At 41.2% G+C, this 16,280-nt stretch overlaps 1 protein-coding gene across 2 annotated transcripts in view; it reads right to left on the bottom strand.

Annotated features, from left to right (window-relative positions):
* LOC134842916 (uncharacterized) overlaps nucleotides 1–16,280 on the bottom strand; it is a 77,949-nt gene that overhangs the window by 8,272 nt on the left and 53,397 nt on the right. For both annotated transcript variants that reach the window (XM_063859445.1, XM_063859444.1), the window contains exons 2-4: nucleotides 13,073–13,175; nucleotides 12,618–12,690; nucleotides 12,494–12,547 (exon numbers count right to left, since the gene is read on the bottom strand). In XM_063859445.1, coding sequence (XP_063715515.1) covers nucleotides 12,494–12,547; nucleotides 12,618–12,690; nucleotides 13,073–13,169 — 224 coding nt within the window. In that variant the 5' untranslated portion in view covers nucleotides 13,170–13,175. The remainder of the gene's footprint in view (nucleotides 1–12,493; nucleotides 12,548–12,617; nucleotides 12,691–13,072; nucleotides 13,176–16,280) is intronic.

Consider the following 16,280-nt stretch of genomic DNA (forward strand, 5'->3'; position numbering starts at 1 on the left):
TTCCAAAGAAAAAAAAAACTCAAAATCATTTTTTTTCTGTTACAATACAATTGCGAGGTTCCATGTAATCAAAGGAATTACATATTGGCCATTTTACACTTTTGCCTAACACGTCAAAACGTGAATTAAGATAAGGAGACAAAGTCAATTAAAAATGAATTCAACCTATGATGCTGTTTTTAAAGTCATAGAAACAGACGTAGAAATTTTAGCAAAAGCAATTAACCAAGCCATAAGCGATTCCGACGAAGTACAGATCATAAACGATTTCTTAACGGAATTGAAGAGCTTGCTCGACGATGCCAATAACGAAGCAGTCAAGATAATGCGCACCGGAACGGACCAGCAAGACTCAATCATTGAACGATTGAAAACTTTGAAAGTTTTGTACCGAACGATCCAACTACGATCAAAACGATACGAGCGTACCCTCAACAACACTGCCACGTCTTCTTTAAACTCATCACGAGTAGCCAGCAACGTCTCGACGCCTTCAATAATACGACAAGCCTTGGAAAATCTTCCCCTTCGACGCCAAACGGAAAGTTTAACCCGTAGTACCACTACACAAAACGTCACCATGGACCAGGACACCCCGGACGATTCGCCACAATTTTCAGGATTGCCAGCAATCTTAAACGCTACTTCAAACCACAGATCAAATTCCGCCCAGGACAATTCAGGACTCCTACTTCGCCCCGGATCTAACAGCGACGCCAATACCTTGGATCATCGCATTCATCAACAACAAACAGAAACTGTTGGAACTCAAACTGCCCATGGAACTCACCTCCATCCTCAGTCAAACCTCTCATTGCAGCAGCCGAACGCCGACTTGTCACAAAGTTCAAACCTTCAGCCGAACCACCCAGAAGCTCAACTTCAAGGAACGACAAAAGAATTGAACAATGGAACTCAACTCCAAATCGACAACCAGCAATTGACAGCAACAGTGGGACGAAGACCGAACTCAGAAGCTCAACTTCATGAAACGTCACCACACTCCAACCCTGGAACTCAAATCCAAGTTTTCAATCAGCAGATGAACGCACCAGCAACCCAACAAAGAAATGTTTCAGAGCCAATATTTCTTCCTACAGCAACTTCAAAAGCAGCTCAGAGTCAAATGATTGGACAGCAAATCACACACCCAATTCTTGCTCCCCAGACAGCTAGCCCCCCACATGGACTATACCAGCCTTCAAGCCTTCAACAGAACCAGCCTCCAAGTCAGCAACAGAGGACACATAATCCGAATAGCGCCTTTAGACCCATCTTGACGATTGGAAATCAGAATTCAACCAATCATCCCCCCACCAACGTGTTCAGTGGACACCAGACGACAGCTAAGGGTATCACAAACATCAATGGAGTACCGATACCAGCACTACTGCCAACAAACCAAGGAGATCAACGAACAGCAACAAATTGGACCTCCAGCCAGCCGACCCTGACTCACCAATGTACACAACCTGCCATGCGATCGTACCAGGAAGGATTTCTGGGAACCACGACAGCATACAACCCTACGAACATGCTGACATCATCAACCACAGCCTTCACTCATGCAGGCTGCAGGGGACCAACAGGAACAACTCACCAAAATATCAACCGACCTCCCCCTCATCAACATGCAGTCCATCAACATGCAGCACATCAACATGCAGCACATCAGAACCAGCCGACTTATTTCCCGATTCCTACCAACCTTGGAACAGCACCGACAGACCACAACCATCATCAAACGATCTCGAAGACATTCAGGAAATCAGTGCCCATTGTCAAACCATTCATATTCGACGGAGAACCTGAACAATGGTTAGATTGGATAGGACTGTTCAACGCAACCATCAACAGCACCGACATGACAAACTCGGAAAAGATGACACATCTGCAGAAACTTGTATCCGGAGATGCCAAATCTCTCATCCGAGGATATGGATGCAATGGAGCAATGTATGACGCAGCCCTTCAGCGACTGGAAAACGACTTTGGTAACCCGACGAAGATAGTTACATCCTTCCTTCGACGACTCGACGCCATCAGCGGCCCCAATCTACGACATACCAGAAGCTACAAGGACCTCGCCAACTTCCTACAGACAATGGTCGATACATTCACGACACTTGGATTCCAGCACGATCTACACTCTACGACAAATGTCCAAACAGTTTTGTCAAAACTGCCTACCCCTTGCCGACTAGAATGGAATAGATACAATCTGCAATGCAACATCAGACAACCATCACTCATCGACCTCACCAATTGGTTTAACATCTACGCCGAAGCATGCAGCGATTTGCCGAGCAACAGCAACAACAATAACACCAGAAACAGCAGCAGCAGCAACAACTACAACAGCAGCAACACTCAAGGATCATCATCCAACGGTCACACCCACCAACATGGACCATCGGATCACCGCGCCAATCAGAACAACCGGAACCAGCAACGCAGCCAGCAGCAACATAAATCTGGACAAAAGGATCAACGACGAGATTTTTGCCCGGAGAAACGCAATTGCCAGTACCTTGGAAAATGCCAACACTTCATCGCAATGAACCCAAAGGACAGATTACAGCATGCCAGAGACCTACAACTATGTTTCAACTGCCTCAGCCCCCACAAGTTCGCCGACTGTCAATCAACGCAAACCTGCCGGACGGAAGGATGCAGTAAGAAACACCACACACTTCTGCACAACAGCAGCACCTACAACTCGACGACACAAAGGGAGACAGCCAACCGGAACTCCAGACAACATGACGACACCACCAACTGCAGCACCAGCATAAGCAGAAGGAAATCGAATCGCCACATTCCGACCCTGCCAATAACGATCTCTCATGGCAAACATAGAGTTCATGCCTATGCCATGCTTGATTGTGGAAGCAAACTGACATTGCTTAAATCATCAATCGCCCTCCAACTCAAACCAGATCTGCAGTTAGACGACACCATCCAGCTAAACCAAGCACTGACATCATCAGACACAGCTTCTACAAAGATGACGATTGCGATTGGACCCTATAACCAGCAAAAGCAGCCATTTCAACTAAATGACATCGACGTCATAATGGATTGGAACCTTTCCCAATTCAACCCTGAACTCGTCAACTCCATCTGCCAAAGAAACGAGCCTCTTCAACACATTCGGATAGCCACACTGCCCTCGAAAGAAATCGGAATCATCATTGGATGCGATTTCGCCGAACTCGTGACACCTTCAGAAGTAATCCATTCAAAACAAAATGTGCCTATTGGATGGAAAACGCCACTTGGATGGTCTCTCTGTGGACGAGACAATGCAGCGACACCCAACGACATCAACACAATCAACTTCACGACAGACGATAAACTGTTTCGCCACGTAGCTGAATGGATGAAATTGGACGCCGAAGGGATTTCAACTGACCAACGCATCCTCTCAACAGACGACAAGGAAGCTCTCCGCATCTTGGAATCTTCAACAACCCGCTTGCCCAATGGACACTACGAAATTGGAATGCTTTGGAAACGTGGACAACAACTGCCAAACAATAGATGGCTTGCCAAGAAGCAGCTCGACAGCCTTCTCCAACGACTGAAGAGAAACACCGAGATGGCACAGAAATATCAGGAGACCATCGACACCGACTTGCAGAAAGGTTTCATAGTCAAAGTTGATGATTCCCATGAAGACTCAACAGGAAAATGGTACCTTACTCATCATCCAGTGACAAACATCAATAAACCTGGCAAGGTACGCCGAGTCCTTAATGCATCGAGCATCTACAAAGGAGTATCACTCAACAGCAACCTACTAACTGGACCAGACCTCCTCACAAACCTTACTGGAATCGTTATGCGATTTCGCGAAGACCAAATCGCTATTTCTGCCGACATTGAAGCAATGTTCATGCAGGTCTTCGTGAGCCCAGAGGACCAGCCGTATTTGCGATTTCTGTGGAAGGACAACACGGGCCAGCCCGCAACCTTCCAATACACCCGCCACATCTTCGGAGCTACCGACTCACCATGTGTTGCCTGCTACGCCACTCGACAATGTGCGAAGGACAATGCCGACAAATATCCAGCCTTGGAGCAAATCACAAAACGCAACATATACATGGACGACCTATACAAAGCCGTTTCAACGCCGACGGAAGCGACACAGTTAATGAACGACCTTCAAAAGATGTTCAGCCTTGGAGGTTTCAACCTCACAAAATGGACCTCAAACTCTCAACAATTCCTCACAACAGTTAACGAGAACCACTTGGAAAACAGCGACAGCCTCACCAAGAAGGAACGACCCCTCGAAAGAGTTCTTGGAGTGAAATGGAAACCAGACACGGACGTCTTTCTTGTGGAAGCAAAGAAGTTTCACGCCATTGACAAGAAGGACTTAACGCAGCGCAAACTATTGAAGTTTGCTTCTTCAATCTTTGACCCGCTTAGAATTACGATGCCACTTACAATTCGACTACGACAATCACTTCAACTTGCCTGGAGTAATGGACCTCAATGGGACAAACCTCTAAACATGGATCATTTAACAGACCTCAACGATTGGATAGACAAGCGAGGCCAATTCAACGACATCTGCCTGCCCCGGATTTACTTCAAAGCAGAAACGAAGATACTGGAAACCCAACTCCATGTATTCAGCGACGCCTCCGAACTTGCCTTAGCATCAGTTGCTTATCTCAGAATCAGATACGACGACGACACAACGGAACTCAAGTTCGTCATTGGAAAAGCCCGAGTAGCACCCATCAGCAGAATGACAATTCCAAATCTCGAGCTTCAAGCCGCCACTAACGGAGCTAAACTGTCTCGTTTCATCAAAGAACAACATGACATACGAATCGACAGTACGACACTATGGACAGATAGTACAACAGTTCTTCATTGGATAAACTCGCCGAATCAACGACACCGGATCTTCATTGCCAATCGCCTGAATTTCATCATGGACTCAACATCTCCACTGGACTGGAGATACGTGCCCAGCAAAGACAACCCTGCAGACGACGGAACACGTGGTTAAAAAGCATGTGACATGACTACCGATTCACGATGGATCAAAGGACCAGACTTCTTGTTAAGACCATCATCAGATTGGCCTAATCATCCACCAACACAACCTACAGCCGATATTCATCTGACAGACAACGACCTACAACCGCCAACATCAGTAATCGACTTCAACCGATTTAGCACTTGGACAAGAGCACTCAGAGTTACTTCATATGTTCTTCTCTTCGCAGAAAACATCAAAAGGAAGACACGCCAGAGCCTCTCACTTCAACACCTCACCTTAGGATTCGCATGGATCATTAAACACTCACAGAATCAATCATTCCCCAAGGAAATAGCATGCCTGACAAAGAAATCTGACATTCCACCCCGCAGCCCTCTACAACCTCTTTGCCCCTTCATCGACGATCACGGATACTTACGTGCCAAAGGACGACTACAGAAAGCCCCGCTTCTACTTTGCAGCCGACATCCAGTCATTCTGAACGCAGAAAACTACCCAATACAACTCTTCATGAAGCAAACACACGAAATAAGTTCCCATTGTGGAATGGAACACACCCGAAGCATTCTTCAGCAGGACTTTTGGATCATAAGATCACGCAAGCATCTGAAGAAAACTATTCGACAATGCATACCTTGCCGACGCCTTCGACAGGAACCAGTGAAGCCTCTGATGGCAGATCTGCCCCTACAACGACTCCCTTTATCGGAAAACAGTTACCCCTTCTACTCAACAGGAATTGACTTCTTTGGACCCTTTGCCACGCGGAACAACGACGAGTACAGTAAGCGATACGTTCTCTTCTTCACCTGCCTCGTCACGCGAGCAGTTCATTCAGAAATATGCCAGCAAATTGACACAAACTCAACTCTACAAGCCATACGCCGTTTCATCGCTAGACGCGGTAAACCCAGGATCATCTTCTCTAACAACGGAAAAGCCTTCGTTGCAGCTGACAAGGAATTACAGGAAAGCCTTTCTGAGATTCAACACATCAACGACTTCAACAATCAATGCCAATTACTTGGAATAACCTGGAAATTCAACCCACCTGCAGCTCCTCACTTTGGTGGATCATGGGAACGCCTCATAAAAACATTTAAGATTGCCTTCTACAAAGTCATTGGAACACGGGCACTGGACGACGAAACTCTGTCAACCTTCACGTGCGAGGTTGAAGCTATGATGAATTCTCGCCCGCTAACCCACGTCTCATCAGACCCAACCGACGACGAGCCCCTTACACCCAATCACCTTCTACTAGGACGACCAACAAACAATTTGCCTCCCGGATTGTTTCTCCCTCGCCACACAACGGACAAGAAAACTTGGAAACAAGCTCAAGCCTTGAGTCAACAGTTCTGGAACAGATACCTCAAAGACTACTTGCCAACCTTGACAACCCGAACGAAATGGACAAAGCAAGTGGAAAATTTTCGGCAAGGAGACCTTGTATGGATACTGGAAGACCTAACGCCTCGAGGTCTTTGGCCCCTGGGACGGGTACTTCGTACTTTCCCAGGTGCAGACGGAATCGTTCGCTCGTGCGAAATTAAAACTAGCAGGGGGATTCTACACCGACCAGCAGTCAAACTCTCGCGAGTATTGGACCACAGTAACAACTAGATGACCAACGTGATCAACGACAGCTAACAACTAGATGACCATTACAATCAACGACGACGTACCATCAGCTGACAATCAACGAACTATTTTCTAATTTGCAACCTGCAAATGGGCCCGGCTATGTCTACGACATTTGAACTTGATTCTTTGCCGAACCTAATTTTGCCACATTTTTGACATGATTATGCCGCCAAATTAGTAAATTGAAAGACTCAAAAACTCAAAAATCAAAAGAAATCATTTAAAAAGAAACAACTAAACTACGATTTGAAATTGGAATCTGAATCACCCAAAAGTATTGCCATTGTCAAGTCTCTATTTGCACCCGGGAGCCTTTTATTTTGTTTTTAAAGAGTTAGTGAATGAGTTCTGTGGTTTACATGACATGAAAAGTAGGACAGTTTATTTTCATTGGGAAGCCCCTATTATCGTGGGCATTTCAGATTTCGGTGGAAGACTGTGCTTTCGAAATGAATTGCATCATATGCAAACTAAGAAATGAATGGAGTGAAGTGGACTGCATAGATGATCAGTAATGTGTTAAAAGCGCTCACAAGTTGTGTCTAGCATAGAAAGAAACATTGCGCTAGGTAAAATCAATTAGAATTGTTACTCTCGCGCAGACAAGTCGATTTTAAGATGAATAAACTGATCAAAGCAACAAATAGCCACTTGTCGTTTCTTATGATAATCCAGAAACGCTGAAAAAATTAGACAGAAACTCACGCCATGAAGATGGAAGATCAAAAGAAGTCTAACAAAACGTCGCTGCTGAACTGCAATCAGAGGTTATGGAGTGAAAAGGACTTATCAGAGAGCTCAATAGAGACGAGAAACAGCAAAAGCATCAAGCTCATTTACAAAACGCACAACTTAATAAGAAGAAATAGCTCGCCGTCGAATGGAGCAGTCTGAACGCACTAAAAGAACATTTATACGGGTTCAAAGCGGGAAATATTAAAAGCATTGGAAGTCGCCATCTGCTGTCAGGAATCAGTAGAAACTTCTCTAGAATCGCTTTGTAAGTATAATGAATCTAAGCCTGTTTTGTCCAGAGAAATAAAAAAAAATGAAAGCAAGAAGAATATTTTTAAACCTAGCTGTATCGGCAAAATTGGGCGCCAAATACTCTTACCATATGAAACTCTGAAAACTATAACCCACCTTAATACATGGAAAATCTACTACCTATGTTCATACATAGGATGAAGACCGGAGATCTATTCCCTTCCTTAATATACGGGGAAGCTTCCAAGCAAAAAAGAAAAACCCAGGAAAACATACAAACTTGGGGTTATTGATTTTAAAAATTACAGGATTAGTTCAAAAGCACTTGCATCAACTGCGATGAAAAATACTGAGAGTACAAAAAATTATCTGATGTGGCAACTAAGCCGCTGAAACCTAAAAAGACAAACGAAAGTCATGCAATTCACTTCTTCCATGAAAAAAAAACAGGGTCTGGCCGCGACATTGGAAAAAAAGGTAACCGCGTTTAGTCTAGGCCAAAAGGGAAGGAGTATTGAAGTTGCTTAAGTTCACAAATAAAGCAACTTCGCAATTTCTTATAGATTTGTAAGAAAAAATGTTTTCGAGGAAAAAACTTCTAGTTCCAGATTACAATACACTTGTTCTCGCAAGTGTAGAAATTAGAAATCAATTGAACTTTTATTCCGACAAGCTTGCCTCTCTTACATACTTACTTTTATACGGCCGGATTACATACGCATAACATATTCAATAATTGTTAACTTTAGAATATAGTTTAAGCATAGCGAAACAGGTCTTTGCATAAACATTTGAAAAACAGTACGTCGATGATGCTCAATATTAGGTCGACTCGTATACGGCGAGCTACGCGTCAGACGCATTTAAAAATATAGTTAATTGAAAAACTTTCTAAGACAATAAAAAATCGATCATTGAAAGCCACTATTGTCATTGAAACAAGCTGGCCTGAAATAACTGCGCGAAAGTGTCTCAGGCTTATTTCACACAAAGACAAAGCGGAGCGGACGAAGCAATAATCTAACACGGCATGTTAAGCTAGCGCACAGAGAAGTAAAGAAAGTTCGACAAAAATAAGCAGCTAAGTCCTCAAAACTCGAGTAGAGGTTAACTGAGCTAAAAAAAAAAAGAGGCATTTTAAGTATAGCAACCAAAATATCAAAATGTTTCAAGATTTGCAAACTTTTTCATACTGTGTAGCACACACACACACACGGTTTCGCCCTCAATCGACACACTTCAAGACAAAACCGATTAACACTAGCCAGAGTTCAGCAAGTCGAATCAACAGTTAGAGCCAGGGCCTTTCAGAAATTGATTACCCCTGCAATTTATTGCAATAATGTAACTGCAATAATTTATTTTTACTAACTTTTTGGTGGAATAGAATTGCAATATATTGCACTACTGCAAAATTAATTACAGTGCTCCAGAAATCAACATCAGACCTACGAGTTTCGAGAGTTTGTTTGCTTTCCAGCTCAGCCACTTGAGTGAATTTTGTCAAGTGCCGATGGAAGTCTTGGTTGTTTGCACTTTTACCGCATTTTCGTGCAGTCGTGTTGTTTGATCATCAAAGCAGGCAGTTCATTCTCGCGATGGCTTCAAAAAAGCATTTGTTCTCTAGTTTTTTTACACTTGTTACTGGAACAACCGAGGGATACCGATGGATTTGTGGAGCGGAACGGAAGCAAAAACTTAATTCTGGGTGGTCAAACTTAGAAAACCACTTGTTATCCGCACATAAAGAGCAGTATTTTGCCGTTAAAGATGCAAGAGATGATGACCAGCTTCCGTTAACATTGCAGTTCGAAAAAAGCCCATTTTGCGAAACACTACTCGATTTTGCGAAACACTACTCGATTTTGCGAAACACTAAGTACATATCTGATGATAAAACGCTACTGTAAAATAAGAGACAAAATTTCGAAAGTTTTGTCGGATTCTAACTTGCACAGCATTATTCTGACAACTACAGAGGACAAAGAGATTGCTGACCTGCTCCCGAAGCTTGAAGAGTTTGAGTCCGTGACAAAGCTCTTGCAACGTGAAAACCTTGGTATGGCCGATGTCAGAATGGTTTTTGACGGTGTTATTCAGAAGTCTCCTTTGACGTCGGTTTACTTGAGTGCAACAGCAGATATTGTTCACAGCCCGGTATTCGAATCGGTACTACTATGATAGAATGGTCCCTTAAAAATAACCAAGTCCCTTGAGAATAAGACACCTAGAGCTCTCAAATCGTTTAATAATTATAATTACGCCTTTCAGAAAGATGACGCAGTATATTTTCAAACAAATTTCATGTTTAGTTACCTCTTAGAACCTCCCCCTCACCATTTTAAGGTTGAAAATTTAAAAAAAAACCGCCAATAGTGGGTTTTGATGACAAATAAGTCAACCCAATTATATAGTTGTTAAACCGTAAAATAAAGTAAAGCGAGCAAATTTCAATTTATAAACAATAGTGATTACAATTTTCAATCTGAAAAGTTTCTGGCGGAACATATTTAGCAAGGTTTTTGAAAAGAATAATTTATACACAAATTAATTTTCAAAATTATAACATGCGAAATGCATGTGGGACCTGTCTATCATAGTTGCTTTTTCGAGGGACCACTCTATCATAGTAGTACCTTCGAATCAGCTATTGTTAAAATTCAGAACTCCGAAACTCAGAGTATTTCTCTCGATGAAACCGATTCTGTTTTATCTCTCAAGCTGGAGAAAAGTTCGACGACTTCGGCAGAGGTAACTGAAACATCCGACTTTGCGTCAATGTTACTTAAGAAACGACGGCTCAGCACTGCAAATGAATTTTATATGAAAACGACCTTTTTGAAGCCGACGTCCGATGTTGCAGAACTTGCGGAGCTGGCTTTACATGCGGAGCGTCCGAACTTGCAGAGCTGGCTTTACATACAACAAGTTACGGCAGAGCCTGCTGCCAACTAACTTGGAAATGCAACTGTTTCTAAATTTCAATCGAGATTTTTGGGATATCGATGTTTTATCTGCATTGGTATACGAAAAATAAAGTTGTTTTTTCATTTTGCAATAGCTGCAATAATTGCAATAGTTTATTTCCGGTGTCAGTGAATTGCAATAATTTATTTTCGGTCCATGCAGAGAACAACAGTATTGCAATAAAATTTTGAAAGGCCGTGGTTAGAGCGGTTAAAGAGAACAAAAATGGACATAAGAAATTGGAATTGGTTTACAATCAACATAAACACAATAAGGTCGAAAAAACAGTATCTACAAAAAATTTCATACCAAGGTTTTGGTTGATGTTCATAAGGAACCTGAACAAATATTGAGAACCAAGGACCGAGCAAAAACTAAGGCGAGAAATCTTGGCGACGAAAAAATTTTCAAAAAACGAGCACAATTTAAAAGTGCTTTTGTAAGGTGATTACTTTTTTCATTAGAACAATTAGGTCGAAACCAGTTGGGCAGCGAAGACTCACAATCTGTTCTTTTAAATTAAACCCTGAACCTCAGAATTGTCAGGCGCTCTATCGAAAAAAAATTAATTTCCAATATAGTTCATTTTCTATGGCCAAAATGAGGGCGTAGCAACTCATTGATATCCTCAGAACAAGCTCTTCTAATTGAATAGTTTCTTCTTTATTTTGGAGAAAAATATTCCAAAAAAAATTGGTCAAAAACTCCCTCCCATGCATATTCTCAAAGATCGTAGAACACCCTGTGATCTAAAGAAGAGACAAGCGGACTATCTAAGCACGCAGGAAAGAAGCCGGTCTATCTGTTTGTAACACTTTTTTCAAAATTGGAAAAGCTGAAATAACATCAGCCGAACCAGTTTATTTGAAAAAAAACTAAAATCAGAGTTGTTAAATTTACAAACTATAGAAATAATTTTGCAATTACTAAAAACTGTTTGAATCAATACAACACTTGCGATACAATCAAAACATTATATTACTAGTAGTAAAAGATTTAGAGATAGTTCTCATGGGTTCGCACCCAGGTTCAAGTTCATTAGTTTAGCTTTATATTGTTTAATCTTCAATAAAAAATTAAGCTGAAAAAATTACTTGAAATACCATCTTAAAAAACTTCTCAGCTTTGTCTCGGATGAAATTCATAAACAGCCATATCAAGCATTGCGAACTAAAAGGACAATAATTGGGTCGACCATCGTTAAGCCGAAAACGAAACTATAGTCATTAAAAAATTAGAGCTATCTAAAATTCAAATATAAAACTCAAATATTAAATTCAAAAATAAAATTTAAATTTAAAACTCTAAATATTTCAGCCCATCCCACGTGAACATGCAGAAGCATTGAAAAAAATTCCCCTTCAATCTACGCAATGTAAGTTGACCAAGCCAATTATAACATCAAATTTCCCGTTTAATAAAGAAATTGAAGCGATTATTTAAAACCCGAGTTCGCAAACTGACTAGATACAGAACAACTTTCAATTCTAGAAAAAAACAGTTGGAACGAAAAAGAAACAAGCAATGGAAAAAAACTGCTTGAAAAACCTACTACATAAAATACATTGCAATTGGAAAAAAGGCAAAACGAGCAGGAAGATATTAAGACGAAAAACACAAACTCGAAAAAACCATGTTTTCAATAAATTTATTTTAAAAATTATTTACTACCTAAAATGATTCATGAGGTAGTTTTATTTGAATTTGAGCACGTCAGCTACTACTATGTAAGAAATACATGCAGTTGGTTATACACAAGCAATCGAAGAAATACGTGCAGCTAAATATGTAAGAAAAGATGTTTACGGGAAAAGAAGTCTTGTTCCCGATTACAAAGTCACTTGCTCTCTCAAGTGAAAATATTACCTGAAATGCTTCGCCAGGATGTTTTTGAATTTTTCAGCGCTTTCTGCTCCAACGCTAGGACCAAAATGAAACTTGCTTTTCAATTGTTTTTTCAAATTGTCAATTTCTTAAACCTGATACTTACTGTTCGAACAATTTCACATAACACAGCATAATAGAATACATTGCTGAGCCAAACCTCCCAATTGAATCGTTACCTAAATGAATTTACTAAGTTACAATAAAACGAACATCAGAACGAGTAATTCGGAATTGAATTTGATAACACGCTAACCAAAATCTATGAACTCGGAAAACTATCAGAAGCGTCACAACTCTTACAACGTAGCCAATAGACAATATTAGACATTGTTTCAAATTTTTGGAAATATTATGACTAGCATTTATATTCTTAAAACTTTTCGTAAAGAAATCCGAATCGATAGGTATGTTTTTTATTCCGCTCGAAATCCTGAAAGTTACAAAACATTTTTGAAACTTAGCTTATCATTTTTTCACGCGATTTCAAATTTTGTTACTACACAGCAAGTTTGTGATGAACCGCTGCATTCATTAGCTATTACAAATTTTCAAACTAACAAGCAGACGTTTGATAAAGTTGTCTGGCATCATCAAGGAAGACATTTGACTTTTCTGTAAAACTTTCCAGGTAATTGGCTAGTTCAATTCCATCCATTTTACCTTAAAATACATACATTTTGAACAATTTCTGCAACTGACAAATAAAATCTATTTTCAAAATTCATAACAAACGTTCAAAATAAAACTGCACAGTTTGTTCGATTATTTTCAAATCTGACGAATGTAACATTCGCCCGGAAGTACATATCGACAGAAAATAAAGCTAGGTTCTAAAACGACTGAATAGCGTCAAAACACAGCTCTACATGCTTTTCAGCGTGTCTGCCAAAGCCAGTTCTTTTGGTGGGCTTTCTAACATCGGGTCGACAAAAAACGTCACTGTTTCCGGCTTCGATCAGAACGCTCTAATTAAATTAATTATATGCAAAATAGTGAGCTCATGGCTGGGTCTCAGTATCCCCAGACCACGAGGTCACTCCTAAAAACAGGGCTACTACTTATGTATTATATAACTATTGTTTTTGTTCAGTAGATTAAAATCATCATCTCTATCGAAGATGGATCAACCCTTTCCCTTAACTCCTAGCTTCTCATGATCTGAAAATAAACTTAGATGTTAATTGAATTCAATTCGGGACATCTCCAGTAAGCTAAAAGTTTATAAAATACAGTTTTAGTTCTCCTCCCGATACCCCTCCGGATTCTAGAAACCGGCGAAATAAAAGGAAGGCTGGAAACGCCGTCCCAACACCCTTCCTTGTTCTTGGGATTCGCGTTGTAATGATTGTAGCGGCACAATCGCTACAACTCGGAATGGTTGTGGGTCACAAAAATATTCTTTTCGCTCGTATTTCTCGTCTGACTCTTCTCTGTCTAATTTTAATGTTGTTCTCGAGACTAATTGTTGTTGTTGAGTGTTTTTTGCGCCGGTTCAGTTGTGTGCCAGTCGGTCATATTTGGAAGTTTGACCTTGAGAGAAGCAAAAAACACTTAATTTTGGAGTGAAATTTAATTTTTCAAAATTTCGAATGGAACCTGTCATGCACGATTTTCTCGCGATAACTGAAAATCAGAAAAGAGAAGTCAGAACGATCGAGTGACAATCGCGGGAAAGTTGCTAGAAAAATCAGTGGGAAATTGCTAATCGCAATTTCAGTAGCGATAATAATCCAGAGTAGAGCTGTCCCATCTAGAAGAGAGACGAGCGCATCCCCACGAACTGGATTGTTGTGATTGGAGTATTATTCTAAACTGGACTAGAGTGAACCTTCGGTGGAAAGGTGGACAGCTAGAGTGTCCCAATGGTTCACGAGAACTGACAGTCTAGAGTAACAACTTGTTCTTGTTATTAAAACTGATTAACATTAAACTCAATTTAGTTACTTCATTTATTCTTGATTTGCATACCGACTTATTTACTTCCTGATTCTTGAGCGTGCTACAATGTGAGTACTAATTTAAATTTCTAGAGTGTGTTTTACAATTGTTATGTTGAGGTAAGGCGAGTTTTAGGTTGATCCATATGAAATGGATCAAAGTTCCACTGTCTAATAAAAAGTAACTTAACGGATTGTTCCGACCCGGTTTTTAATGGCGTTCATGTATTTTGGGTATCTAGAGACCTAAGTATGGGGACGTTTCTAATTCTAGAGTGGGGGGATATTTTAGTAGTAGCCTTTAAGCTGTAACGGGTCGTAGTCTCATGTCACAAGCGAACCGAATTGGCTCCGACTGATTTGAGGTACAAAAACACAAGAGATAGTGTACCTGACTCTTGAGCCAATGGTTATAGGGCCTATTTTTCTTAAGCCTCATGTGTGACTGCAGTAGACGAATGTTACATAGTGTTTTTATGGCGCTCCTGGGTGTTTACGACATCAAGACTACGGAGTCAAACCCACTTGAGACAGCTTCGGGCTGAATGCCCATTCTAGAGTACCGGCGGTACGGTTCGACAGGAACGTGCAAACCTTCCGGTTGTACCGTGATAGCTTTTTAAGAAAACTCAAGAAAACTTCCTGGTACGCTCTCCAAACGAGGCTTAGCTAACCGAGTAAAGGGGGGCAACTAGGGGGACAAAAACACGAGCAAAAAGACAAAAAGCGAAACAAAAACCAAAAAAGAATAGAAAAAGGAACAAAAACCATAAAACGAAAAAAGACAGTGACTTTGACACCAGATTAGTTGGATCAAACCTTTATATTAATTAAATAGTATACCCATACTGTTTTACAAGTTCCATCGTTTCTATCAACCTAGTAATTTAATCCAGTAACCTTAATAAAGAGCCCGAGTGTGGGGCGTTGTCAAGGGTTTTCAGATAGCTTGGAACTTAGCTGAACCAATAGGAGACTTGACTGGAAGAGGTGACCAGCCGAGTGGGAAAGTGGTTCAGGAGCACTTGAGCTGAACCAATTGGAGACTTGACTGGAAGAGGTGACCAGCCGAGTGGGAAAGCGGTTCAGGAGCACTTGAGCTGAACCAATTGGAGACTTGACTGGAAGAGGTGACCAGCCGAGTGGGAAAGCGGTTCAGGAGCACTTGAGCTGAACCAATAGGAGACTGGACTGGAAGAGGTGACCAGTCGAGTGGGAAAGTAGCCAAGAAGGATTTGGCAGTTCTCGAGTTCTCAAGTTGAGCAGAACGGGTATCGTTGAAATTCACATTACATTATAGGAAATAAGTGTAAAATTGGATAAGCGATATCCCCCGGTTTTGAGAAACGTTTTTACTTGAGCAGGCCTGGAGACAAGTCTACGGTTTTCTCTTGAGAGGTTTAGCACCCGGCGCTTAAGGTGATTTTAGGCTTAAGAAGGGGGGCTAAAAAGGGGGGAGGTTAGAAGGGGGGCTGGTTAAGTTAGAGGTTGGCGGTTGTAAATTGTAAAAAGGGGAGAAATTAGAGGAACTAATTGGTCGACATCGTTGATTTAGTTACATTAGTCATTTACACGCGTTGGTCATAGGAAACGGATATCCAAAATTGGAATTAGGTTAAGGTAGGTACCCTGGTCGGATCGGTAGGGGGAAACGGACATAGACAGTTTTTGTGATACCCCATAAGATCGCTAGCAGGGGGGAAGGAAACGCGTGGCAATTAGGTACCAGACATTTTTTTTTTCGACGAAAGGTAGACATTGGTCACCTTTGAAATTTAGGTGGGCTCATTTTTCAGTTTTTATTACTTTTTCTGGCTTGGATTTTTTGT

Source organism: Symsagittifera roscoffensis, chromosome 3, assembly GCF_963678635.1.
Source record: "Symsagittifera roscoffensis chromosome 3, txSymRosc1.1, whole genome shotgun sequence".
NCBI classification, from domain to species: domain Eukaryota; kingdom Metazoa; phylum Xenacoelomorpha; order Acoela; family Convolutidae; genus Symsagittifera; species Symsagittifera roscoffensis.